Genomic DNA, 26246 nt, shown 5'->3' on the forward strand with positions numbered 1-26246 from the left:
AAATTCACGATTCTTGAAATATCAAATTTTGGAATATTTAAATTTGTGAAATTTCCAAGTTTCCAGTATTCTTAATTAGAAATTCTGAAATTCTGAAATTTTCAAATTTGATCGAAAATAATCGACTCATCAAACCGACTAAAAATTCCCAAAGTGTCCATGTCAAACAGCAAATTCACAAACTTCCCTCGATAAGTACTTGAAACACATATCTCGAGATCAAATGCAGAATAAGGTGAACGAATGAAATTACCGTAATCTGTCCTGTAGCATTTCCGCTTTCTCAGACCTGTCGATAAACGTAACAATTACCGACAGTTTCTTTCAACAACTTTTTTCATCAACGATGAAAGAAATCGAGCTCCTCTGCGTGTACGACCTCGCTCATTGAATCCCGTTCAAAATACTACGCTTACAATAATTACAACCTATGGTAGGGGATAGAAAAGCCTTTTACGGTGATCATGTTTGACTCAGGAAGCTGTTATTCTTGGTGATCAAGCCGGCACTACTCTCAGACATCGGTATCACTGCTGATTTCTCGCCTTTTGGTAACTTGGGATGCGACTTCATGTTCGGTTTTAGACCTTTCAAGAAGTTCTGAAAGTAATTGCATACATTTAGGTACATTCGAGCGTTCTTCTGATCTCTGTGAATAAAATGCAGAATCAAAATTACCATGGACAAACATTTAGAAATATTTGTACAATTGTAAAAATATCGGATCTTTAAATTACTACTACGGTGTTGTGTCATTTTTTTTGCTAAAGGATAGTGAAATTCGAAAATTTGCGAAGGTATATACACGTGTGTTGATCGTAATTTATTTCGATTTTGTCTAATTTGGAAAGGAGGTCGAACAAGTTGAAGATTCTTGTACTACACGACAACGATTAATATGCCTGCTTAAAATATGTAAATGTTTCACCTCTTTAATGGATCCTGGATTGACGGTGACATAGTAGAGAGCATAAGCTGGTATCCAGATCATCGATGACACACTTAGACAAACACCCACTACCTCCGCCCATGTTGGATACTCGTAATCGCTTCCGTATTTCAGTGGTTTGTACTGGACGCATTGGAACACGAAGATGGACTAAAAGAAAAGTGAAACAAACCAATTTGTCGTAGTTCTTTAGAAATTGGGTTGCTTGATTTGCCAAAAACTTTGTGAATTCCATTCCCTTAGTTGAATTTGAATTTTTGGTCTTTGGACCTTCTGAATTTTCCAATATTTCAACTTTGGATTTTTTGAATTTTCGTATATTTCAACTTTGGACTTTTTGAACTTTTCAGCTTCTAAATTTTCGAGTATTTCAACTTTTCACCTTCTGAATTTTCCAATATTTCAACTTTGGAATTTTTATGTTTTTCAATACTTGAATTTTTGAACTTGTGAACTTTTCAGTTTTAAAATCTTCCAATTTAATCGTTCAAAGATCAATTTTCTTACACTTTATACACAATTTTCAAGCGGAGGCATTAAGAGTATCGATCCTAGCGCAGTATGAAACGAAGACAGAGACAGATCGCTGCAATTTATCTCGCTCTCTCCTCCCACGAGGAAATTACGATCTTCTACAAGCTGATTGATCACATATCTCTCGATATAAATTGAAAAATGTTCACCTATCCTACCCTTCCGATCAATCTTTCCTGACGTTGGATATTTATTTAAAAAAGTATATCCGAAATCTTTTATTTCACGAAAGATAAATTCAAAATCTACTCACAGCCATGATCACCGGTGCAAACACCACCCAGCAAATGTACCAGAATTTGTTCAATCGTATTCCCATCATCTGGTGAATACAGTCGCAGAATTTGTTCGCTCCAAAGATCCACGATATTGCTATCGTTTGGAAGAAACAAACCCACAAGATCGACATACCACTTGCTGAGTAGAAATCCATCAACTGGAATATATAAACTCCTCCCTGAAATGTCAGTTGTAATCGATTTTCTTTTTTTTTTTTTAAGAGAGCAATAATTTTCGAAAATATTTATACTAACGTTGGTCACCATGGGAATACCCAGAGCGAACATAAGAATGCAAATTGCAGTGGTGAACTTATGTCTGTGCGGACGAAGTTGATCAGGCCAGTTATCAACGACACCAGTGATAAAAGATTCCACGATACAGACTTCACTGTCGATTCCAAGTATCTGTCGAGGAGTAAAAGTAATAAATACAATTATAAACATTCACAGACTAACGCAATATTATAAACTATAAAAAAAAAGTAAACTCTCTATTCCGTTAAATAATTCGAATACGTAACAAAAATGAATACATCAAAGCTACAATTATAAAAAATATAATAAAAAAGAGTTATTCATGCAGTTTGCACAGTATCCTTCAACTCGACCTTATTTCATCGCTCGAAGATAACAGAAAAGTTTGTGTTCTAAAAAATAATACATCAAGCAATAATACGACAATAATAAAAGTCAAGCGATGAAAGAGGCCAGACTCGAGGATAATTACATTGGTTCTAATTAATGTATAGAAGAATCTGATAAACAGACATTGATCACAGAAGAAGCGGAGTACACTCCTTCGCTCGAGTTAAGTGTTCCTTACGAGCAACATGACGAAGAAGATAATCGCCCACATGGGGGCACGTGGGAGCTTCAGGACCACTTCTGGATAGGTGAGGAACACCAGTCCCGGCCCACTCTTCACCACCTCTGATACCTCTGTACCTTGCTCCATGGCTATGTGACCCAAAATGGAGAAAGTCACGCAACCGGCCAGTAGGCAGGTTAACGTGTTCACTATGCAAGTGATCAGTGCGTCTCTGTAAAAGAAGAATTACTATCGGTATAATACGTGAAGAATCAAAAGTTCCATTTCCAGAAGAGACATTGGCATTGCAAAAAATGTCTAAAGTGTGACCGAATCTGTTGGCTAACTTGCGCAAACGCGATGGATGAAATTTCGTAAAATTCTTGGGTCGAGCATTAAGCTTAGATCATTCGAAAATACAAAGACAATATTGTCCTTGAAAGCGCAATCGTATCCAAGAATTGCAACACTTTCTCAGGAAACGAAGGAACGAAGGCAAGAGCTACAACACTCACTTGTAACAATTGTGATGGAACTTGTTGTACGATCCAAGAGCAGGCAGGGCCCCAGTGCCAATGCTGTAGGCGAAGAAAATTTGCGTGGCACCGTCGATCCACGGCCCTGGCGACAACAGCTCGTTCCATCTTGGCGTTACGTAGTAGAGCAAACCCTCGTTGGCGCCGTCCAACGTCCACGTACGGGAACAAGGCTGAAAACCAGATGATCTTACCGCTCTGATGGAGACCACGCCGGATGATACGGTGAACGATCAGCCAGCCGACGATCAGACAACCCAACAGCTCCATTTGCACGCCGCCGATGCTCTCGATACCGGAGGAGATCCCAAGAACTCTTCGTCTGGAATATCAAAAAAGTCTCACGATTACCCATTTTCAATCTTCTCCAGATGCTTCCGAAAGTTTGGGAAGTTCGAACTTTTTCTTGCTCTCAAAGGAACCACTTCTTTAGCGGTTTTTATATCGTTAAACTTGTTTACCGGAACGCGAGTTTCTTAGAACTGCCAGTTGAAAGTTGAGAAAATCACGGAATGTGTCGTGCTTGAAGGTTATTATTTTCTTGCGGTAGCATGATATTTATTGGAGGATATTAAGTTGAGTAATTAGCAACGGAGAAGTTTCTTTCCGAGGATTTTAGGGTTAATCAGTGTCGCTTTGAAACGAGAAATCTTGTTATAAATTATAAGAAAAAGTGTGTTACGGTTTACTCTGATTTTTGAAATTGTTCGAATTAGGGTTGGAAATTATACTTACTCCCAGTATTCCTCGACTGGTGTGGTATGTTGGAGGGTAACGTTAATCGTTAAATCGCTAGTTGAATTCGTGGTCGAATTCGTAGTCGAATTTGAACTAGCCATGATCGACTGCTCGGGTTCGTTGTATCTACTGTAGCAATTTTCAGTGTTCCACCAGTTGTCTGTAACGTTGGAAAATGTTATCGAGGAATCGATAAACATTCGGTAGATTGCAGGGAAATTGATTAGTTTTAATCGTTTTACTAACCACAGCCGTTCCAAGGTACCTCTGGTATGTTGGTCAATGTGCTTACAAGGTAGAATAGTGTCCAAGCAATTATTATGCAATAGTACACGTCTAGGAAGAATACGATCGTCATAGTAGCGTATCCAACTCCTGAAAGGAAGCATTTTTAACAATATTTCCTCACATCGAAATAATGTAAAATTCTTTAATAATTTAATTTTAAATCATTTATTTTTTCAATCTTCCATTGGTTTCTGAAGTTCGAATAATTCTTATAATTTTCCAAGAATTTATTTCATTTAAACTGACAAATTTTTTAACCACGCGAAAAAGAATCGTTGCATCGAAATACCTTGCAAAAGGGGACACAATTGTCCCACTAGCGTCATTCCTCCAGCTCCAAGGTACTGTCCAATTGCCACTTCTTGAAAGAATATAGGAATTCCGCAGAACAGCATGGCGATTCCATAAGTAATCAGAAACGCGCCTGTAAATGTTTCGTCAAGCTTGAAAACGTTGAAATCTGCATTCATCGTTATGCGGTACGCAAACACTTTTAATCAACGAACAACAACCAACTCAACCCAGCTAGAATACGCGATTATCGTTGCTATAGTCACGATCAGAAATCAATTATCTTTCTTCGTTAAGAATTCAGTACGTTCCTCGTGACGTTCTATTTTCTCCAAAATAATGCACGTGAAACAATCGGCGATACTATTGCGAGTGAAACTTCACTCCCATATTTTCCATCTGCCACGATATACAAACTCACCTCCGCCGTTCTTGTAGCACAAATACGGAAACCTCCAGACGTTTCCAAGTCCCACGGAGACGCTGATACAGGAGAACAAGAAGTCCAGCTTGTTGTCCCATCCTCCGCGTTCCGCGTCCTCCTCTCTGTTCCCAACTTCCGTCACTCTGCCCTGCGGCGAGGAAACGGTCATCTTCGGCGCCGCACAAGAGGACTCTCTTCCCTTCTCAGGACCTTGGGACTTGGCCTTGAACTCTATGAAGGCCTGGTCCGGATCGACCTGGTCCTTCTCCTCTCCCCAGTAGTACATCTTCTCCGCCATAATTCCTGGAATCACGCGACAATTTATCGTCGTCGAAGCATCCCGTCGGACGACCTTGAACGCGGCTCGTCGCCGGCTGTCTCTCTCAACCCTCGTAATCAATTATAATTGCCGGCTGGGAGGTTACGTAAAAGTGTCCTGCACGCGCGGAAGCATCCCTCCTGCCCGGAGAAGACGGGCACGCGATACGAGAGGAGCATGCGAGCCAATGGGAGATAATGGAGCTCGCTGTCAGAGATCGTTATCGAGTAATTGATATTACGGTTAACGTGGAGCATGGAAGTTCGCAGGTGGTCTGTTGAAATTTGCGCTGGACTTCTTCTTTTTTTCTCGAAGAAGTAGGTTACATTTAGGGGGAGATACCACGGTTCCGGTCCCTCTTAACGAGAGCCAGTCTGCTGAATTTTCTTTTGCCCTTGTTGCCAGAGAGAGCCCCGTTGCGTCTTAATTGAAGAATATTTTTCTCTAAACATGGCTACTCCTGGCCCGCGATCCTTTCAAATTTTAATTGAAAGGTTTTCTCATGCTTCGAAGGGAAGTGTAATTAACGTTACCGTTTGCTATTGTCGACGGCTCTTTATCTTCTTTCGGGGTTGTTCACTCTCTTTTGCGTTTTTTTTTTTTTAAATTTAATTGAATATTCTTGGTTAGTTGGATGTTTCTTGAAATTGTCTTGGAATAAAGTATACGAAAGTTGGTGGAATTTTCGAGTGTTATATTCGCTGAAATACAGAATTTTCACAGGTTTCTTCTACTTTACTCCCACGAGTAGATACAAGCGTTAAATCCTTCTTACATCTACGTTTACAGCATGTAAACATAACCAGCTGTGACGATCTCGTTTGCAACAATGTTTTACCAGCTTAATTGCACAACCAACTCGATTCTCGTTGCCAGTGTGACAAAAATCGATTTTCGACACCAAGTTGCTACGTGGAAAAGGCAAATAGCAATAATCAGGTTTCCTTAGTTTAACGGAAAATTGATGTTTATTGCCTTGTGAATAAATAAAGGAATCTCGTTATTCACGACTTACCGCACAATTTTCAGGGAATCGTGAAGTACAGAAGGTGTTATAAAAACGATAATCGATAAATTTTCTACTATATACAGTTTCTGTCGCGTTAATTTACGGATATCTCTATTTTAGAACGAAGATAAAAAATCTAACAACTTTGTCTACGTCGTTGGACATTTTATCCGCAGTTGCAGTCGTACGGAACTAGGTAACTACTATTGCACCATTCTGTGTATACTTCGCAAGCGTAAACTCGTCGCTGCTTCGTCAGAAAATTGATACAAACGAAATTTTACTCGATTAAAAAGAAAATCAATAAAATTGTATCGAGATTTTTTCGTAATTTTTCGAAACGCAAAAGAAAGTCTTTTCATTCAAAGTTTTTTCATTAAAAAAAAAAAAAAGTATTGTCGCGATAAGCGAAGGGTAACGTTACAAATTTAGTTAAACAATACGAAAGGGCAGAAGATCGACGAGACGCATTGATTATTCCGATTCAATGTCTCGCTGACTTACGAAATATTTCACGAAGCTCCCGTTTGCAGCGCACGTACATAACAAATTTAATTACCGTCAAGCTGATCGCGACACGCGACAACGGGATTTCGTGTTTCGACGGACATGCGAGGCGTTTTACACGCCGCTTCACCGATAAAACTTTTCAATTTGCTAGTCCATTACTGTCACGTGTACCACGGTGACCTTTATTCTGGTTAAGTCCCCGCTTCATTCAGTCGGTCGCCGACAATGAAGCCCTCGTGCAAATAGTGAAAAGCACGAAGAGACTACGGTGAAATCGGGAGTTCCGAATTTTCGAAACTTGTTATCGGTGGTCAGGAACGTAAGAGTGGAGAAAAGGAGGATTTTAACGGACGATAGGGTGGTTATTTGGTGAAACGAAATATTGCAGGAAAGGGTAGGGTAAATTTTGCGAAGAACGTAGAATGTAATTTTCGGGGGTAAGTCGAATGTACGGAATCGGCTATGCGTTGCAAGTTAGACATAAATTTCGAGAAAAAAGGTGGCAGTTTTAAGAATCTTTTATCAACGAAATGAGGTAACTTGGTATTGACCTCCACAACGTTAACTTAAAATTTCTAAAGAATTAGTAAAAGATTCAGTATTGGTGTAAATTGGCAGGCGATTCCAAACTTTTGACCGATAGTGTACTTTACAGCGAAATTAATTCGTCAGTCGTTGACATAAGTAACATGTAGACAGGAGGCACAAGACGAATCCTCGATCAGTCTTCAAAATCGATTTATTCAAAAATGAACTACTACTCTACATTTTCAACTTATTTTTTTCACATAGATTTATACCTTTTCCTATTGTACCACAACTTCAGAGACACCCTGCATACACGTGCAAACTCTAAATCTATCAAATTTTCTATCTATCGCTCAATCCTCCAGTAGAACAAGTCAGCGTTCGATCAGACCGTACACTTCCAAGGCAACTCGAAATTTCAACTCTCACCGATCACCCAACCCTGAACCTTCCATCCAAGAGACAAACAAAGAACGAATTTTTTTTTTTCAAAGAAACTCGCGTGCTCTCAAAGCCTCCACTACTCCCTTTCACGAGGAATCCGTACACCCTCCGCCTATATTTCCGCATAGGGCGATCTCGTGGGGGGTTATTTTCAATCAAACTTCCGTCTCTCTCTCTCTCTCTCTCTGTTTGAAAGGACAGTTGCGAAAACCAGCTCTACGCTGAATGAAAAAGTCCCCTTTCTCGATGGGAAGGCTGGTTCCCGCGTGACGCGCGGCCGGCTACCCGTATTATCGTTTCAAACGATTCAGAGGCGGCGAGGTAAAGAGAGAGGGTGCACATGTCCTCCTCTCTGTGTCCACGTGTGTACACACCTGTTTCCATGTGTACGTGCAGGGGTTACGTGTAAAGTAAGTACTTGCGCGCGACAGTGTGGGTAAATTCGAGGCACATGTGAGCGAAAGCGCGCGCGAGCCAAGAGAGAGATGCCTCCGCTTGTACACAAATACTCGTGCGCGCGCTACGGATGCTGAACGCAAAATCAATAGCAAGTTTTGTGTCACGTTACGCCGTACACATGGACCTGTGTTTGGTCTACGCTAGTTTTTTCCAGCGAAACTCGAGGTTTTTTCTTTTAGCGCGAGTCAACGTGGAAATTGAACGTTGACGAGGGTGTTATTTTTTTGAAAGAAAATTTTGATTCTGACAGGTAACAAACTGTCCCCATTCTGACACCATGTGATAGAAAGTTAAAATATGTCAAATGATAGTAAAATTAGCATTAACCATGTCGATTACGGTGATAAAATTGTGGGTGACAGGAAACGAACGTTTTAACAGAAATTTTAAATATCTCAAGTGATGCTAAATAGTTTAGAAAATTAGTATTGACCAATTAAGGAACATGTCGGTAATTCTCAATTACTTTTTTTTAGATTAGAAAAATAGAAATCTAGCATCGATACGTTTATTTTAAACGGTTGAGAAATCTAGACAACGAGTATTCGTATCTTACCAAGTGTGTCTCAGAGCAATGAACTTCCAGTGTAGCGTAGTCTCGTGATGAAGATTTTTCAGTTGGACACAAATTTCTCGAGAAAAGTATATCTCGACGCGTATCGAATATATATATATATGTTTAGTAAATTCTTCTTCTGCGAAAGATTGCCTTCCGCATCTACATCCTTGGAAGGCGCCGCAAGCACTGGGGACAATGTCCGTGGAGGAAAACAATGCGTTCACGCCCGAACTCTAGCGTCGTGATCCCCGAATTTTTCGAATTTTCCAATTTCCACGGCGAAACGAAAGATCCTCCACGGATGAATTTTTGTTATTTTATCTAGTTAGAACTGCTGGTATACTCGAAGCACTTCCGGTTAGGAGGAAATTTAATTGCGTGTTAGAACGTGACGAGTGAGTCTCGGGTCGACCTACTCTACGAGGGATGTCGTTACAGAATAATGCTTCGTCGCGAGACGGGGAGTGTTACCCTTTTCTCGCGCATGCGCTCGCGTAATCGCCACTCCACCGCTGGCTGTTCCTAGGGTTGAGACTTCTTTTCCGCGGTAAATAATCAAAGGGGATGCGCAGCGAAGGCTAAGCGGTACAGCTTCGGCACGAGGACTGTTTAGTCAGCATGAGATTGTCATGGTCGTTGTTCGAGGAGAATGAGCGCAACGTTGAGTTGATCGATGGAAAAAATGACAAATTGTCTGGTCTCTTTTAGGATACGTTTCTTACACTAGGTCAGAAAAGTATTGACGCACTATTTAAGACAGAGTAACTTTTTTTAAATTGGACCAAACGATTCGTGTTTCTTTTGAGAAGTTAGAAGGGTTAGTTTATTAGATGGCGAGCAGAAAAAATTTTGAAAAAATTGCTATTTGGTCACTGTTTACACCTTTTTCGTCTGAGCTCGTAATGAAAATTTAAAAAATATGTTGAAAATTTTATGAAAATCGGTTTACGTTGCTACGAGCTAAGAACGGTTGAAAAATAGTAATTTTTCAGGACTTTCGCTGAGTCTATTTTTCTTTTCCCCCTCTTTTCTGTATAAAACTCACACATTTTGATTTACACACGCCAAACTGATCGCTCAGTTAATACACTTAAGCGTTGAAAAACTCCAAAATTTTCACAATTCTTGGTAAATTTCTGCCGGAGAATCTAAGAATAATATTTGATTTTCATTTCTCCGTTAAAAGTCCAACGTTTCATAAATATTTTTATAATAATCCAAAGATAGACTTGTTTCTGCATCAAAAACGATGTGTGGGCGAGTTCAAACTGTTCCGAGTCATACATATCTGAGAGAGAACGAGTTCTCTGTGTGCACAGCACTTTCCGCCTCGGTTTTCATTGATCGTTTTCAATTGAAAACGGAGCGTGAATGTACTTGATGTAAGAATTTTCATTTCCTCGGTTGGGGACGAGGAGAAGGTTCGAGTGGAGCGTCGAGGACGTGTAGGTGCGAGGGATGAAAATTTTTTGCCGAGAAGTGGGTGGTTAAGATTAGATTTGAAGAGTCGAAAAAGTGGATTGGGTTATAAGTAGCTCGGGTTTTCGAATGGGTTAGAGAGTCTCGAGTGGTGATTATACGAACAGCTTGAAGAAATTCAAAATTGTCGTGTTTTCGAACGGTTTTAGACAATTTTTTAATATTTCGATCACTTTCTTCTATTTCATTCTTTTTTTGTAGAAAAATTATTAATTACTAATAGCCAACGAAAATTACAAATTAGCAATATTGTCGAGAAGAATTTAGTAATAAAAAAATATAGGAAAATGTTGTGGCCAGAAAAAAGAAAGATGGGCATAGAAAAATCGTGGACACACATTTTATAAAAATATTTAATCGTATAATTTCTGAGATACAATACAATAATTACGGTATAATACAAAATCCTCTACAATTCTTACACATACACTATGCTATCTATATCTTTCCCAGCTTTCTCCAGAAACTTTCGATTTTTCCTAATAAAGAATTATCAAACGTATCTTATACACCCTATCAATCTCCATTAAAAAAAAAAAAAAGTAGATACTATCTCCAGCGTTTTTCAAACGCTCTTTAACCCTTCCACTTGTCAATTTCCCGGAAACCCACAATCCACAATATCCCCGAACACTGTTTTCCACCTATTTATACCTTGCAGAAAAACAGGTCGATCTATGCATCGTTAAAGAAAGAATCTACGAAAACACAGACCGATTCATACGTTTGAAACGGCGAAATTTGTCGAACAGCATTGAACATGCGATTCGATCATAAATATCCCCCTATATCTATCACGGCCACGTGTTATTAGCCGCGAGCACGAGCAACCTCTGCGTGTCGTTAGAAAAAAATCAATTTCCCTATTCAAGCTTCCCTTTTGTGCAACAGTGACCCAGAATATCGTCCTTTAGAAATTTTCCACCAGAATCTAAAATCGATTCTAATTGTAAATCTCCTCTGGTCGAGCCGGCGTAGCTTCCTCTTCGTCTAATTTCTTCAACATCCGCTCGATTGATCGCTCGAATTGCTCGGTATCACCGTGTGACAACCGCGTTTGTAACGCATCTCTCGCAGCAGCAGATCCTCAGGATCTTGGATGTTGTTCACCGCTGCCACCGTGTGCATCGACTTCATCGACACTTTTCTCTGGGCGTCCTTGTAGCCGGTGAAATTTGCTTTCGGCAACCAGTTGGTGCCGTAGGAGATCGGATGCACCTCTCTTCGTGGCTGCGGAACTGGATCGCTGGAGATCTCCGATCGACACTCGTCGCAAATCGAACTCGCCTCGCTGTCGTTCGGGGGTACGTTGCTCTTCTTCTCGGCTATCAAGTGCTCCTCTTCTGGCGGCCAGTACGGCTGCAGTATCCAGGTGAGGATTCTGGATTTGGAAACAGGGCGAAATTCGGATGATTCAATTTTTTCAGCGTGTAAAATGGTAGACGATGGAATTATTCAAATGTAATATCTAGCAGAGAGTATAGAACGGTAGGTGGAAAAGTTGTTGGAATATTAAGTAGAATATAAAGGTAGATGATAGGATCAGCGGAGTATAAAGCTGTTGGAATATGGTGTGATAAATTGTGAAAGTTTCTGCATGCATAACGAGCGATGGTGAAATTATTAGACTCTTAATGAAACGGTAAATTGTACAGTTCTGGAAATGTAAAGTGGCAGATGGTAAAATTAAATTGTTAGAAAATCAAGTAAAATATTAGCGATTAATTTTGTAGATGTTTTTGCAAGGAAAACGTGCGAGAAAATAGAACGCAGAATTTGGATAAAGTATTAGAGGTTGGTTGCAACGTTCTAGTTTAATTAAGGCGGTTTTCATCTCTGAATGGTGGACCGTTTCGCGAAGTACCGTTTACACGTAAAGGTATTTGCTTTAATAACCTCTTGAAGTAAGAATTCGCGTAACACTTCACCACCACGAGTGCATCCCTTGCTGCAGTTAAAGATTCCGCGATAAAATTGCACACTCGATTCGTAGAAAGTGCACAGCCTAGGGCAGTCGAGGCGATCAACATCGAGATGAGCCAACTGATAAGTCCAGCTGACATTACCGGGGGTTCCAGTGGTCGGGGATAATAGGAGGACCAAACTTGTTCCCACCACTGGTAAGAAACGTCACGCCACTGTGATTCCTGGAAAATTTCATTCCTCCAAATGTTATTTTCGAAAAATAATTAATCGATCCCTGTAAAATCGTAATCGTGAGGAACGAGTAACTCTTTGAAAGGCGTCTTATTTTACTGTTATTAGTTGCCAATGAAATCACTATTCACCATAGCACACAACGAAAATGAAAAATAAAAAGAATTGCACAAAACATATCACAGGATTGATAAACGTCGCAGTTACCACAATTATTGCCAAAATACTATAGTATCGCGGACAAAAAACAGTTCAACAATTCATACTCAGCATCTACTCACACTGTTCCAACTCGTCCAGATGCAGCAGTAGAGCAGCCTCTGCATCATCAGCCAGAACCATAAAACAGCGATGACGACGACCCAGCTGACCATCAGCTTCGAACACGAACACACAACTTAGCATAATCTCGAAGGAACGATAAAAAGAAACGCGAATCGAGATACCTGAAGGGACTTGTACAGCATCGTCACGGCTAGAGCTTGTTCCAGTGCGTGGCAGGATGGAGGATTTCTCCATAGAACGATGGCCATCGATGTTAAAATGAAAAAAGACGGCAGAGTGTGGATGAAGTCCGGTCCAACAGCGATCTTGGCATACTCTCGAAAGACTTTGTGTTGGAGGAAGAGGATCTCGTCGGGGACAGAGAGCAGGGTGACGATCTGTGAATCAATGGCGGACAAACAGGACATCACGATTCAAGCTGTACACACCAGCCTTCTGCCCTGGCTATTTATTCACGCCAGATTGTCACCGCGATGGTTAGAATTCTCGATGAAAATCATAGTCGTGACGTTAGAAACGAAATGAACCGCGACGTTTGTCTTCTTTTTTTCTTCATTTTTCGTTCTTCTGGTTCCTCGGAATTTTGAAATTTCGATCGAGGCTTCGGTGAGTAACTAGGATTGATTGTAAAGTTTAGGTGGATCATTTTTGGGAATGATTGGAGGAATTTTTAGAAGGTAATTCTTAATTTAGGCTGCAGTGAGCAACGAAGAGTGACTGTAAAGTTTAGGTAGGTGGATAAGTTTTGGGAACGATTAGAAGGAAAGGAGGAACTAGGATTAATCGTAAGTGTAGGCGAAGATACGAAAATAAGGGAAATGTTTTCAATACTCACGTTTGCTTGGTTTTTACGAATGGCGGAATAACGAAACTCGGTATGAAATTTGGAATAATATTTATTCGGTAATATTACTCAATGGAAGCACAGAAAGAGAGATACAGAATCTGTACATTTCTCAATTAAAAAAAAGGAAAAATCGAACGAACGAGAAAGAAACTTTTTTTTTTTTTTAAGTAACTCTCTGTTTATCGAGAAAAGAATAAAATGGAAAGACATGTGTTATATATATATACTTTCAGTCTGTACGCATCTATATTTACAACTATATACACGATATATTTATACGAATCTTAAGGGAATTAACAGTCTATATGAGAAAATAATCGGGTCCTACGAAGGATCCACATTTGGGGAAGTCCTGTGGCGCAGGTACCATATCACTCGTCTCTCCAACTTGGAGAACAACGTCCAAACCACGCGTCCACTCAGCTGCATGCTCGTCCCGTAACATCCAGTAACCTGAATAATTTCATTGTCAATTTAGTAAAACATTTATTACGCAAAATTACTTGGTCACGATTAAAATAGTTTTACTAAGTCAAAATTTAGTAAATTATGGAGCAAACACTTTTTGGTACATTTTAGTATTCAGTGTGTAACAAAAGTCTCTGAGCTCTAGGTTTCGTAATTTATTACGGTGGAATGGAAGACAATAAAAAGGAAAGTATGATACTTGCGTAAGGTCACAAGCCTACTGAGTGACGTCAAATGTTTAAAACGTTTAAAAATTAAGAGGAAACTTGAATATGTAAATTAAACGTTTTCCTGTAAACTGTCTCTCACATGAGTTTCATAAAAATCGGTTTGCGTAGGGTTTGATATGTAACCCTGTAAATCCAGAGAATTTTATTATTTACTCTGCAATAAAAATGAAATTTCATTTGCACGAGCGTGTGGAACAATTTTTGCACGCTGAATGTAGGTTTTAATTGAAATTTTCAAGGTTTACGATTTACTTGCAGTTGTTACTTTTGAAAAATATAAAATTAATTCGCAATATTTTAATATCTTTTGCAACATTTTCTTATTACTTTTTGAAAAATAATTTCTCAATAAAGCAAGAATTTTTCACGAGAGAAAGAAATTCAAAACGAGAATTTATCAATACCTGGATTATCCGCCTTAAACCTGAGAGCAACCGCGCCGAATTTCGGTACAACCACAGTATCTTTGGCCACGGTGCAGTCCAGATTCCGAGGAAACAGTTGTCCCTTCTCGTCCAGATCTTTCAGTTCTTGCAGAGGCAAGCTTCGTCCAAATTTCCTTGCTCCCACCACGTAGAAACTGTATCCGTGCAAATGGTACACCAAATCGTCGAAGCCACCTTGCGAAAAAATAAAAAAGTTGACAAAAATATTTTTGCCAAAAAGAAGAAAACATTTCTACAACCAACATAACACGAAGTAAGATTTCTAATTTCTCTCTGAAAAATTATTTTCTCTTCCCAGAGGATCGTAGACGTAAATCAATGTGCAAGAATGGCGATAAGTCACGTTCTTTTCATAATCTCGAGGCACGTGTCGAACCTTAGCACGTCTATTCGTTCAAAGAATAATTCTTCCGCAGCCTTCGAAATTTCTGCAATTTTTTCAACTCCGTTCGGATGGTACAAATTGAAAAATCTTTGAGCATAATTTCCAAAGCTTCGCGTCGTTCCACGGAATTTTCGACAGAATTTCTCGAAAGACTCGAAGAATGTACCGAGTAGACAATCAACGTGGACAATGCGACAGGGAAATTCGTTAACAAAGAGGACAGTTATTAATGGAGGAAACCGCGTTTCCGTTTCTTGGTTAGAAACAATTCCTGGGGACGGAGCAATGTCGCGATCAATATTTCCAGCATCTGCAACTAACGGAAATATAGATCAAGGTTGTTAACTGAAGGCTACGCTTCGGTGTACAATTTCCATACTCGTCTCATCGGATTCCTCTGAGACAATTACCAACTGTGCCGTTTTTGAACTTTTTTTAAGTTCTTCTGTCTGGCACTTTCATAAGTAATTTAAAATTTAAAATTACAAGTTAATTCCACTTCTATAGCACACAATTCTACACTGACGCGATACTTTTAATACAAATTAGAACATTAGAACCAAATTGAATAAAAAATAATTTCGTCGAAAATTTGCAGTTGAAAAATGAACTTTATTCTTCTCAGCTAAATCCTAACTCTCTGCTTATTTTATTAGACGATTAATATTAAATTTGACGTTGCTCTTGGATTCGACTGGTAATTAAATTCGAAACGTGAAAGTGGTGAAAGTGATGATAAGCAAAATCTTGGAATTATAATTGATAATATTTCGAGATGAGGAGTTAATTAAATTAAAATGACAGCTTTCAACTGTCTTTTTACATAATTTGAAGAAAAAGAAATGCGAAGAATTGACTGTCGATTAGATCGCGAAGGAAAATAATTAACGAATTTCGTCGATAACAATATATGTTAATGAAGTTTTCGGTAATCGTTAATCATGCGGTATTCAGCGGTGTCAGAGAAGAGAGACTGGAAACGTTCGTTGCAGAGCTCTCGCCTCGTATGTTTACCGTGGTGGTAATTGGAAATCTAATTTCCAGTTTCGTTCCATCACGAACGAAGCCCTGCGAGAGCACACATATGAGGTATCTTGAGGAACATGGCGGTAAGATGTCGATCTACCAATCACGATCGTGCTTTACAACGTGGACGAATATTCTTCTCTAATTTAGGTCACGTTGGACCGATTTTTTTACCGTGGTTTGTTGCGACATAACGTGTAACGAAATTTTAGAGACAGAAGGGAAAAGTAGTTTAGAATACACTGTGTGAAATGATAGAAAAACAGAATGGTTACTCTAGTTCTTCACTTTTTTGGTCCTTTTTTTAGAGGATTCAATGTTAATAAAAAGAGAGTTGTTTTCTTTTAATTTTAGAGATTGTTTTAACGTCGTTCGATAAGTTTCTGAGGAATTACTCGAGGAATAAAATGGAAAAGGGTTAGAGTACTTTTAAATATTTTTGACGACACTGTGACTGAAATTAGGTAGATCCATTTTCTTTAATTTCTGCGATATTTCGAAATGAAATTTAAACAAGAAAGGAGCTCACTCTCTTTCATTGAAAACAAATTTAAGTTTCATGCTTTACCAAAATTTCCAAAATTTTAATTAAAATTTGCCATTTTCTTTTCTTTCACTCTCTTTCATTGAAAAAAGGAATCAAAATTTCATACTTCTCGAAAATTTTCTGTCGCACTGTAACTAGAATTAAGCAAACCCGTTTTCTACATTCTCCGCAATATCCCGAAACAAAATCTAAAGAGAGAAGGACACCTTTCTCCCTCGTTCTCGCTCGTTCGCTCTGTTCTACCAGAGATAGAGTTAAAATTTCATACCTTGATCGAGGAGGATGATCTCGACGGTCGCCCCGAGCGGTACATATCTCACGTGAACACACTCACACGTGTCCGAAGCGAGACCGTCACCGCGACGGCAGCGTCGCGACGACAACGACGCAGTTTCGTTGTTCTCGTTACGAGCGTCGTCGTTGTCGTCGGAGGTGGAAGAGCAGAGAGTTTCCTCGGTAACGTCGGTGCCCTGAGTCAACAGCGGCGACGACGGATACGTGAACGTCACGTTGTTCACGTTCAGAATTCTCATCTCTGCTCCGCTGTTTCCTTAACAGAAAAGTAAAATACACTTTTCAACCGTTGAACAGAAAATTCCTCGATATTCTTTACGTTGCTCTTTTGTCCCTTCAAAAGTATTATTTAATACTTGAATTTTTTACGTTTGTATTTACTCTGTGTGTTTGGAATTCTTCTTTCGTTCAATTATCGAACTTCGTGTTCAATTTATCCTTCACGTTTCACGTTTTATTATATCTTCCTTAGCTTTTCATTTCTTTTTTATGTCGTATACCTCTCTCCTATCTTTCATTAGTTTTTAGTCATCCTGCCTCCTTTCCTTAACTGTAAACAAATCCGCATCATCCTAACGTTAGTCACCCCGAAACCTAGACCTCCACATCATCCTTTACTCATCGCCGAACCTAGACCTCACCGCCTCTCCCTACATTGACCTCTGAGACCAACCCCTACTCTCGTACTTACCGAACATATACCTAGAAACCTTTTCCGTCGAAACAGCAAATTTTTGTCTAGTGGTCTTCACGCACCGAACGTCACCGAACTGTCGAATAAAGTCGAATAGTACTACAATATTTTCTAAACTTTTACCCACGAAATACTGTGTTTTACGAATCTTACAATTAATTAAAGAATTTAATAATAATAATTTAATTTACCAGAAAAGGGGGAAACCACTTTGCGAATTAATGTAAAATAATCTTTAACACTAATTTCATGCGCCTACTATGCAATTCAAATTAAGAAAGCAGCGTTGTTCCTTCCTTCCTTCTTTCGAACCCGTAATTTCATCGTTTCCTTCTTTTTATCGTAAACGAATCGCGTTGCAGAATCTCGACCGATCGTTTTCGTCGAAAAAGAAAACCGCGATAGACTAATTTGCTACGAACAGGACGGACAGTCGATGATAGGTAAGGCTAGACGTGTATCGAGAAGAAACGAGAGCTGTCAATCGCGAAACACGCCGTCTTCCAACTTCCACATCTACTTAACGACCGGTCTTCGCGTCTGACCTTGTCCATCTTATTTCACTGTCGCGGTCACTCTCGCTTTTCTCGGTTTATCGGTCGTTGAAGCAATAATTATTAGAGACACACGTTCGACGAGACAGCGGGGAAAACACCGGAGGGAAGTTGACCGCGTGTTCACGTGACTTGTAATTTCCAAGAGACGTAAATGTCGTTGAGACGTGACGCAAGAACGGGCAGATACGAACGTCACCGGATATCTTCGCTATCGTTCCCTCGATCTTTTTATATTTATTTTGCGTTCCAGGTATATTCTTTTGTAGATTTTACGGTCACTTTGTCCTTAATCTTTTTCCCAATTGTTTTTTTTTTTAAATTGAATTGGGGATTTAAGAAAGTGCTGCTCGTTATAAACAGATCTTCCGAATCGGTGTGTTGTATCGTAGAGAAAACGTGGAGAAAATATTGTCATTTCAGTGGTAAAATTATAAAACTGTGCAGAAACTTAATTTTCCAAAAATTTTCAGATCGTTGAATTTGTCATTAAACATTTAAAAACAAGGAAGTTTACTTTGTGCAAACTTTCGTAGGATAAATTTCTACCAAATTTCAAATACAGCGGAAATATTTCAGATGACAAAGTTAGGCGGAACACAATTTACATAAAGAAACGAAATGTGCAACTTTTGTAAAAAACATTTTTGCCAAATTTCAAATATAGAAGAAATATTTCAGGTGATAAACTTAAGTAAAACGCCTCGTATATTAATTTTCAAGCACACAAAAGAAATTGGCGGCAAATTTCGTCCACTATTGATCGTCGTATCGCTTACCTACGATGTCGTTCGTTTGCATTTTGTAATTAATAGGCAGACGAATGGTGACGTCGGTTTTCGGTGCTCTGAGAACGGTGGGCATTTTTCGCAACGATTGTATTTCCGTCACGCACAGATTTTCAGGATTGCCGCACTTCTCCGCGGGATTGGTCGTCATCGCTAGTCGACGCATCGATTCCTCGACTTCCAGTTGATCGGTGGTTTCCGTCACAGATTGCGGTTCTTTCGTCGTACTTCCTTTGTATCTCAAAATCGCTGCGCCGTTTATGGGTTTTGTTCCGCATTCCTTCGATGTGTGTAAGTTCATCCAGTAGGAAGCGATTGCTTTGTTCGCTTTGAGGATGAAATCTGCTCTCTCGCCTGAAGTCATCGAAACAATCCGGCTTCAAACACCAGCTTTCGAATTATTCGCCGGTTCTTAGAGTTTATAGGCGACACGAGGTATGCGATATTTAATGGTTTGGTAAATATTTGCCAAACTTCGACGCGAACGTTGTTTCTTCTCTAGCTATGGCGGTACGAGACGAGTTTCTCAAAGAGATATGGGAGAACATTTTTTTTTTTCTTCCAAGTGCCATTTTTTGGAATTTAAAATAACCTTGGACTCGCAAAAATTTGATTATCTAATTTCAATGGTTTCAGAAGTTGTATAAATGCCAATCCTTTCTTTTTTCTTCTTCTAAGTCACTTTGCATTTTTTTGCATTTAAACGCGCATGTGACCTTAAAATTACCTCAAACTCTACAATTCCACCTTATTCATGTTTTAAAACCGTGTAAATTGGGTACGAAGCTTGTCTCGCAACCACCATAGTTAGCGAAGCTAATTAGGTGGCCTGTTTTACGTCGTCCGTCCCGTGTATGTAGCAACACTCACCTTTGGCCAAAGTAATCGATGTAACTTGCCGTGGTTCTACTGGATGCCCATCCAGGGCAATCAGAAGAATAGGATGAGCGTCGATAGAGATAGTTATTGGACAGGTTCCAGCACCGCCAGCATTCGCAACGCGGAACCTATGGCGACGTCCTGGAATCACCGTGAATCGTGTATAGGGGACGTTTGGTCCGTTTGATTGACGTCCCCTTCCGTTCACCAAAAGAATCGCCGGTTTCACGTGGCCTTCGGTGAGCGCGATTTCAGGTAGATGTTGCCAGTGGCTGAGCAAAACCACGTGATTCGGGTCGTCGATGTCGTACAAGGGCCGATGTGGATCTCGTATGTCTGCCTGCTTGACGATCAACGCTCCAAACACGCCGTTGCTGACGTCAGCCCCTGGAAATTAGGATGGAAAATCGATATTTTTACGGCAGGATGGAATTCTCTGGGTTATCGTTCCAATCGGGTGATTCACACTTTTCTGAGTGTTCGATGAATGTTTAACGCGGGGGAAAGTGAGATGATTGCGGTGTAATTTCAGATGTGACGAATTAGAAATTTTTGCGGTTGGTAAGTGTCGTCGCGAAATTTCAGGAATTCTCTCGAACTTATGAATAATTGTTTTGGAACTGTATTTCAGTATCGAGAATTTTCAAGAAAGGTCAAAATTTTAGGAAACTTGCAATTAAATTTTGATTACCAAATTAGTCAAAATTAAATTCACTATTGATCCCCACAGCATTGATTCCAAATTTGTAAGAACTTAAATTCTACATTGGCGTAAACTTGAAAACTTGCACTTAAATTCTCGCTTGCCAAATTAATCAAAATGAAATTGCAATCGATCCCCGCGCCATCGATTCCAAATGTACTGAAAATGAAACTTGACAAGTGATTCGAGAAATTCGCAACAATTTTCGATTACCGGCGTGAGAGTGCCACAGATGAGTTCCAGCGACGGATGCGCGGAACTTGTACTGGAAAGTAGTATAGCTCGGTATCGGACACTGTGTGACCAGAGGGGCGCCGTCCATATACGGCGATTCTATCTGCGATTGACCACGCCAGTGCACTGCGGCAGCTTTACCCGGAAGTCGATTAATCACGTCCACAACCAAGATGTCGTTCTCACAAACCTGGCAAACAAGAAGGAAAGGAAACCTGCACGTGAACGATGCGATTGCTCCGAACACATCTTGTTCGTTATCCGTAACCCGTTCCATCCGCGTGTGTCGTTTTTTCCCCCTTCGTTCTTTCTTTGTAAAAGCTCGTCATCCGAAGACTACACGCAGAGAAAAGTGCAAGTTCTTGTTACAGTTTTAACCTTTAGAGCACTGGTGCTAAACTCGCGTTTCCCAGGGTATGAATAATTTATACATTATACGGCGGTTAAGTAATAGATTGTGTAACGTTTCGGTGACGTCGTAGGCTGGTACTATTACGTGGAATTAATTGGATCAATTTGCCTGATTTTGTGATTCGACGCAGGTGTATCTAGAGTTGTGTTACTTGGCGGTTGTAATTTGTATGTAAAGAGCGTTGAATGGAGAAAAGTAGTTCTATGCATCGGACAAAATAATTTGGTAGGTGTAAATCTTGTTAAATAAAATTAAAGAGAAATTACCGTGTTTCGAAGATGAAAATTCAGGTAATTGAGAGAAAATGCTAAATTTTCCTTTATTGGAAGGAAATTAACTGCTAAATTTTCATTCGTTGGAGGAAAATGAAATAAATTTTTCCCTCGCGGGAAAACGCCGTTTATATCGTGGAAACAGATACACAAAGGTCAAAGATAGAACGTGACAATGGTGAACACATGGGACACCACAGGGACAATTCGAAATCACGCGAAAGCCGCTGTATCGATTGATATTGACTTGCGTGATTCAATAGGGAGTCGTTTGAAGTCATAGTACGTGGCATAAATGATAATGCAGTGGACAAACATCGTAGTGGACAATAGCCTGTAATCCCGTATACCAGGAAGCGAATATAGGCCAATCTGGATTTGCATATTGCAAACTTTGCAGTATTCATTCAAGGATTGCGAACCGATCCCTTTCACTTCAAAAGCAGTTTATCTGTCGTATAACCTGCTGCATTTCTGCAAGAAACAAAATCTAGCAAAATCAACTACTCGTTACACTGCTTAAAAAAATTTACAACTTCCTTTTCAACAAATCTTCTATACAGAAAATTGTTCAATTTTTATCTGCAATTAACCCCTTGCCGTGTAACAACGAGTTAGACTCGTGCCACAGATTTTGGTCAAGACCTTATAAAAACAATTATATCCGTAAGAAAAGTTCATTTCAATTCCAATTTCCCGTTTCATTTATTGAACTGAAGATTGCAAAATTTCATTAATCTATGATACATTGGCATTTCTTAATTAATATTGTACTAAAACGGTGAATAGCTGAGGCTTAGATGCACAGTCAGGAAAAGAAATCATACGTGAAGGGGTTAAGCTAAACATAATCTTAACCCTTCACTCCATTGCATTACAAAATTTACAACTTCCTTTTCAAAAAATTCACTGCACAGAGAATTCTTCAGTCTTTATCTACAATTAAGCCAAACCTAAACTTAATCCATCACTTCATTGCATTACAAAATTTACAACTTCCTTTTCAAGAAATTCACTGTACAGAGAATTCTTCTATTTTTATCTGCAATTAAACCAGACCTAAACTTAATCCATCACTTCACTGCATTACAAAATTTACAACTTCCCTTTCAAAAAATTCACTGTACAGAGAAATCTTCTATTTTTATCTGCAATTAAGCTAAACCTAAACTTGATTCATCGCTCCATTGCATTACAAAATTTACAACTTCCTTTTCAAGAAATTCACTGTACAGTAAATTCTTCTATTTTTATCTGCAATTAAGCCAGACCTAAACTTAATCCATCACTTCACTGCATTACAAAATTTACAACTTCCTTTTCAAAAAATTCACTGTACAGAGAAATCTTCTATTTTTATCTGCAATTAAGCTAAACCTAAACTTGATTCATCGCTCCATTGCATTACAAAATTTACAACTTCCTTTTCAAGAAATTCACTGTACAGAGAATTCTTCTATTTTTATCTGCAATTAAACCAGACCTAAACTTAATCCATCACTTCACTGCATTACAAAATTTACAACTTCCCTTTCAAAAAATTCACTGTACAGAGAAATCTTCTATTTTTATCTGCAATTAAGCTAAACCTAAACTTGATTCATCGCTCCATTGCATTACAAAATTTACAACTTCCTTTTCAAGAAATCTACTGTACAGTAAATTCTTCTATTTTTATCTGCAATTAAGCCAGACCTAAACTTAATCCATCGCTCCATTGCATTACCAAAATTTACAACTTCCTTTTCAAGAAATCTACTGTAGAGAGAATTCTTCAATTTTTATCTGCAATAAAACTTTAATTCTCCCCACAATCTCAAGCTAAACCTAACTTCAACTCATCGCTCCACTGCATTCAAAAATGTAGTAAACTTCCTTGTCAAAAAATCTCGTTATCCGCAATTACCCTCGAGTACTCGTCGTAAATTCTAAGAATACCTGAATGGTTGGTCCAGGCAGTTGACGATTCGCCGTTAGTATACCACGTCTGTGTCCATCCGCCGAGACGCAATGCTTGGTCAAACAAGCGGTTTCATTTTGCGGGCAATCGCCACACGATCTACGCAGAGTAGATACAATCTCAAGCTAAACCTAACTTCAACTCATCGCTCCACTGCATTCAAAAATGTAGTAAACTTCCTTGTCAAAAAATCCACCGATTAGTGAATTCTTCACTCGTTATCCGCAATTACCCTCGAGTACTCGTCGTAAATTCTAAGAATACCTGAATGGTTGGTCCAGGCAGTTGACGATTCGCCGTTAGTATACCACGTCTGTGTCCATCCGCCGAGACGCAATGCTTGGTCAAACAAGCGGTTTCATTTTGCGGGCAATCGCCACACGATCTACGCAGAGTAGAAATAAAAGTGAAGAAAAAAAGGAAAAACAACAAACACAAATTGCAGGGATTACAGGCGAAGCGTGAACGCCATGATCGACAGCCTTCCGCATTTCAGAGATTGCATAACGGTTGCTGCAACGGGCAACCCCGGTTGATGATTCCAATGGAAATGTTTAAACACGAGCATCGTTACGTAATTGATATGACCGAACGGTTTGCGTACTCGGACATTATGCACGTTCCTTTTTCTCTATTTCTATTTACTTATCCTTATTTCGTACATAGGCTGTTCGCTTGAACGTGTCGCTCGATTTTTCAGTCGTTTCTTGCAACGCAACGAAAACTAGTTGTTGATGAAAATTTGTGTGCGTTAAATGGACGACATAATAACGATAATAACAATTTTGAGAATAGTTCGTTTTCATAGCGAACCGAAATTATAGAATTTTCTTATTCAATTGTAATCTGCAAAATTATTGGTTCAATTGAGTAAACTACATAACTAACACCACCTCGAATCTTTTTAATTGTGCTTGAGGTGATTCCTTATGAAAGAATAAGCAAGAGAACGTGGAATATAGTTTTTTGATTGCTGGATTAGTTCCTGAATAAATGAATAAGGCGCTCGTCGTGGGATTGCGTTGATATAATTTGAAAGGATTAGATAACGTTCCTTTCTCTAAATGGTTAAGGAGATTTCGTTAGAAGTGAAAGATGAGAGGAATGATTAATGCCTGATGCGATTGCACGTGCCTCTGATGAGCGATTAGGTTATAGGTTAACGTGTGACACGTTGAAAGTGCTGAGAATTTTATTTCATTATTTGGAAAATAGCCGAGCTAGTTTAATTTCGATAGAAAGTAGGTTGTTTTTGTGGTAAGCGATGGTTGTAATGGTTTCACAAAGAGAAAATAGCAGGAACAGCTTAATACAGAAGAAGTGAATGATAAGGAAGATAGGAAACGCGTGGAACAATTTCTGTTAGAAGCAGTTGCGAACGTTAAAGTCGAACAATGAATGCAAAAAGTTGTCTTACTTGCTAAGTGACTGGAACACTTCTAAAGTGAGCTTCAACCTGCAAATCATGGGCCAGTCTAAGTGGTGGCATGGTCTGTCGCAGGAGAGGAATATTTGCTCTATAAATAACAGAAAAGAAACGAAGAAAATGAATACAAACACGCGAAATCAACGAAACGAACCATTCACAAATCATGAAACTCGATCGAGCTGAAATAACTCTGAAAATAAACGTAATTATACAAAATTCAGCAAACACAGTTACCTAAAATTATCGGTAAAAATAAATCCAAAATTCTTCCAAAAGAGACCAGAATTATTAGAAAAGTTCGCTGAGATAGGGACACACTTATCTACAAATTTCTCGATGAAACAAAATCCCCCAAAATTCTCTTAAAAAAGAAACAGAATTACAAATTTGTTATCAAAAAATAAAACAATCTACAATTTCGCGATCATCCAGAGCTGTTTCGTCGCGAAGCACGGTAAATACACTCGACAAAAGTTCCTCGCGAAGGGAACAAACCCGTCCAAAAGGAGCGTTTTTCGTCCCTGAAAATTGACGTGAACTTACTTACTGGGCCTGTAATTGTTCACGTGCAAAAACGTGGCCGCAGCCGCGATCATGAAAACGACCACGAGGAATCGTAGCCCGTAGGTGGCCAACATCATCATGTAGTCGGAGTTCTTCGTGGATCGCATCGTCTACCCGGTACGTTATGCAACGATAACAGCAGGTGACTGCATTCTCCTCGCGATCATTTAACTCAGAAAAGTCTGAGAAGCAACGTTCAGTTGCTTAGACCTCTGACAATCGTACTCGAGTTCCTTCTATTTCGAAAAAGAAAAAATGAAAAGGGAGTGAAAAAAAAAAGGGGGAGAGAGGAAATGGACGAAAGAACAATGTTTCGTTATGTAAATGAAGTTCCTTCGTTGATTATGCCGTTATTGGAGAACGATCGGTGAATCGATAGCCGTGCCACGAAATTCTGATGTCAGCAGGGTGAAAGTGAACCTCGCCGAGGTAAAAAAGAAGCGAAAGGAAGAATCGTTCGGTGAAGATGAAAGTCGCAGCTGTTTGACTCGAATGGCCGAGTAAATATTGACAAAAAGTCGCCTTTTCTTTCTTTTTTCCAGAGGAAGATCGGACGAGAGAAATATTTCGACGGATCCTCTAGGCGTCTTCTTTAGTATGAAACAAAAGGACGAGACTGGTGATGTAAGATTAGACCCATAGTTGTTACGATAATTTCTGGTGTAATCGTTTATTTTTCTTTTTCTGTTTTAGACCAGGGTTAACGACTTCGGTTATTAACGAGACTCAGATTTCTGACGAAGATAGCTTGCGAAACGTTGGGAAACTTAGGCTCCTGAACACGGCTTACACTCGGAAACTGGAAACAGTATTTTTAGTTATCAACATTCTCCAAGTTTCAGCTTCTTTTACTTGCTCAGTTGAGACACTTTCCGAAGGAAGGATTATTGGAGAAGGACGATGGATTTTCGAGAAA

General features: G+C 39.3%; 3 protein-coding genes across 3 annotated transcripts; all 3 read right to left on the bottom strand.

The window, feature by feature from the left end:
- Positions 1-462: 462 nt before the first annotated feature.
- LOC108570279 (sodium- and chloride-dependent GABA transporter 1-like) lies at positions 463-8734 on the bottom strand. The gene is given in 12 exon segments (XM_017932116.1): positions 463-600; positions 929-1099; positions 1737-1940; positions 2017-2169; positions 2588-2804; positions 3088-3264; positions 3266-3430; positions 3844-4006; positions 4093-4221; positions 4424-4558; positions 4847-5152; positions 8675-8734. Coding segments are annotated over 11 exon segments (1953 nt in total). The 5' UTR covers positions 5148-5152; positions 8675-8734.
- Positions 8735-11155: 2421 nt separating this feature from the next.
- On the bottom strand, positions 11156-13005 carry LOC108570287. Its single transcript, XM_017932123.1, has 4 exons — positions 12760-13005; positions 12595-12690; positions 12053-12303; positions 11156-11537 (listed from the first exon to the last, which is right to left on the bottom strand). The coding sequence occupies exons 1-4, from the start codon at positions 13003-13005 to the stop codon at positions 11156-11158; spliced, it is 975 nt and encodes a 324-aa protein (XP_017787612.1).
- A 741-nt stretch (positions 13006-13746) lies between these two features.
- Positions 13747-25494, bottom strand: LOC108570259 (laccase-4-like). The gene is made up of 9 exons (XM_017932091.1): positions 25314-25494; positions 24755-24854; positions 23602-23722; positions 20673-20883; positions 19748-20143; positions 18869-19231; positions 16816-17097; positions 14548-14763; positions 13747-13898 (listed from the first exon to the last, which is right to left on the bottom strand). Exons 1-9 carry the CDS (start codon positions 25435-25437, stop codon positions 13747-13749), a joined length of 1965 nt encoding a protein of 654 aa, XP_017787580.1. The 5' UTR covers positions 25438-25494.
- Between the last annotated feature and the right edge of the window lie 752 nt (positions 25495-26246).

The sequence above is a fragment of the Habropoda laboriosa genome, unplaced genomic scaffold, assembly GCF_001263275.1.
Source record: "Habropoda laboriosa isolate 0110345459 unplaced genomic scaffold, ASM126327v1 scaffold81, whole genome shotgun sequence".
Lineage (NCBI taxonomy): Eukaryota > Metazoa > Arthropoda > Insecta > Hymenoptera > Apidae > Habropoda > Habropoda laboriosa.

Coding starts and splice junctions, on each gene's coding strand:
- LOC108570287 (XM_017932123.1), bottom strand. CDS start 13,005: ATGTCCTGTTTGTCCGCCATTGATTCACAGATCGTCACCCTGCTCTCT. Junction 12,304..12,594: donor TCTGGACGAGTTGGAACAGT/GTGAGTAGATGC, acceptor GAAATTTTCCAG/GAATCACAGTGGCGTGACGT. Junction 11,538..12,052: donor GCGAATTCTTACTTCAAGAG/GTTATTAAAGCA, acceptor TTCCAAATCCAG/AATCCTCACCTGGATACTGC.
- LOC108570259 (XM_017932091.1), bottom strand. CDS start 25,437: ATGCGATCCACGAAGAACTCCGACTACATGATGATGTTGGCCACCTAC. Junction 24,855..25,313: donor CGTGAACAATTACAGGCCCA/GTAAGTAAGTTC, acceptor TGTTATTTATAG/AGCAAATATTCCTCTCCTGC. Junction 20,884..23,601: donor TGCCTGGACCAACCATTCAG/GTATTCTTAGAA, acceptor CTTGTTTGCCAG/GTTTGTGAGAACGACATCTT.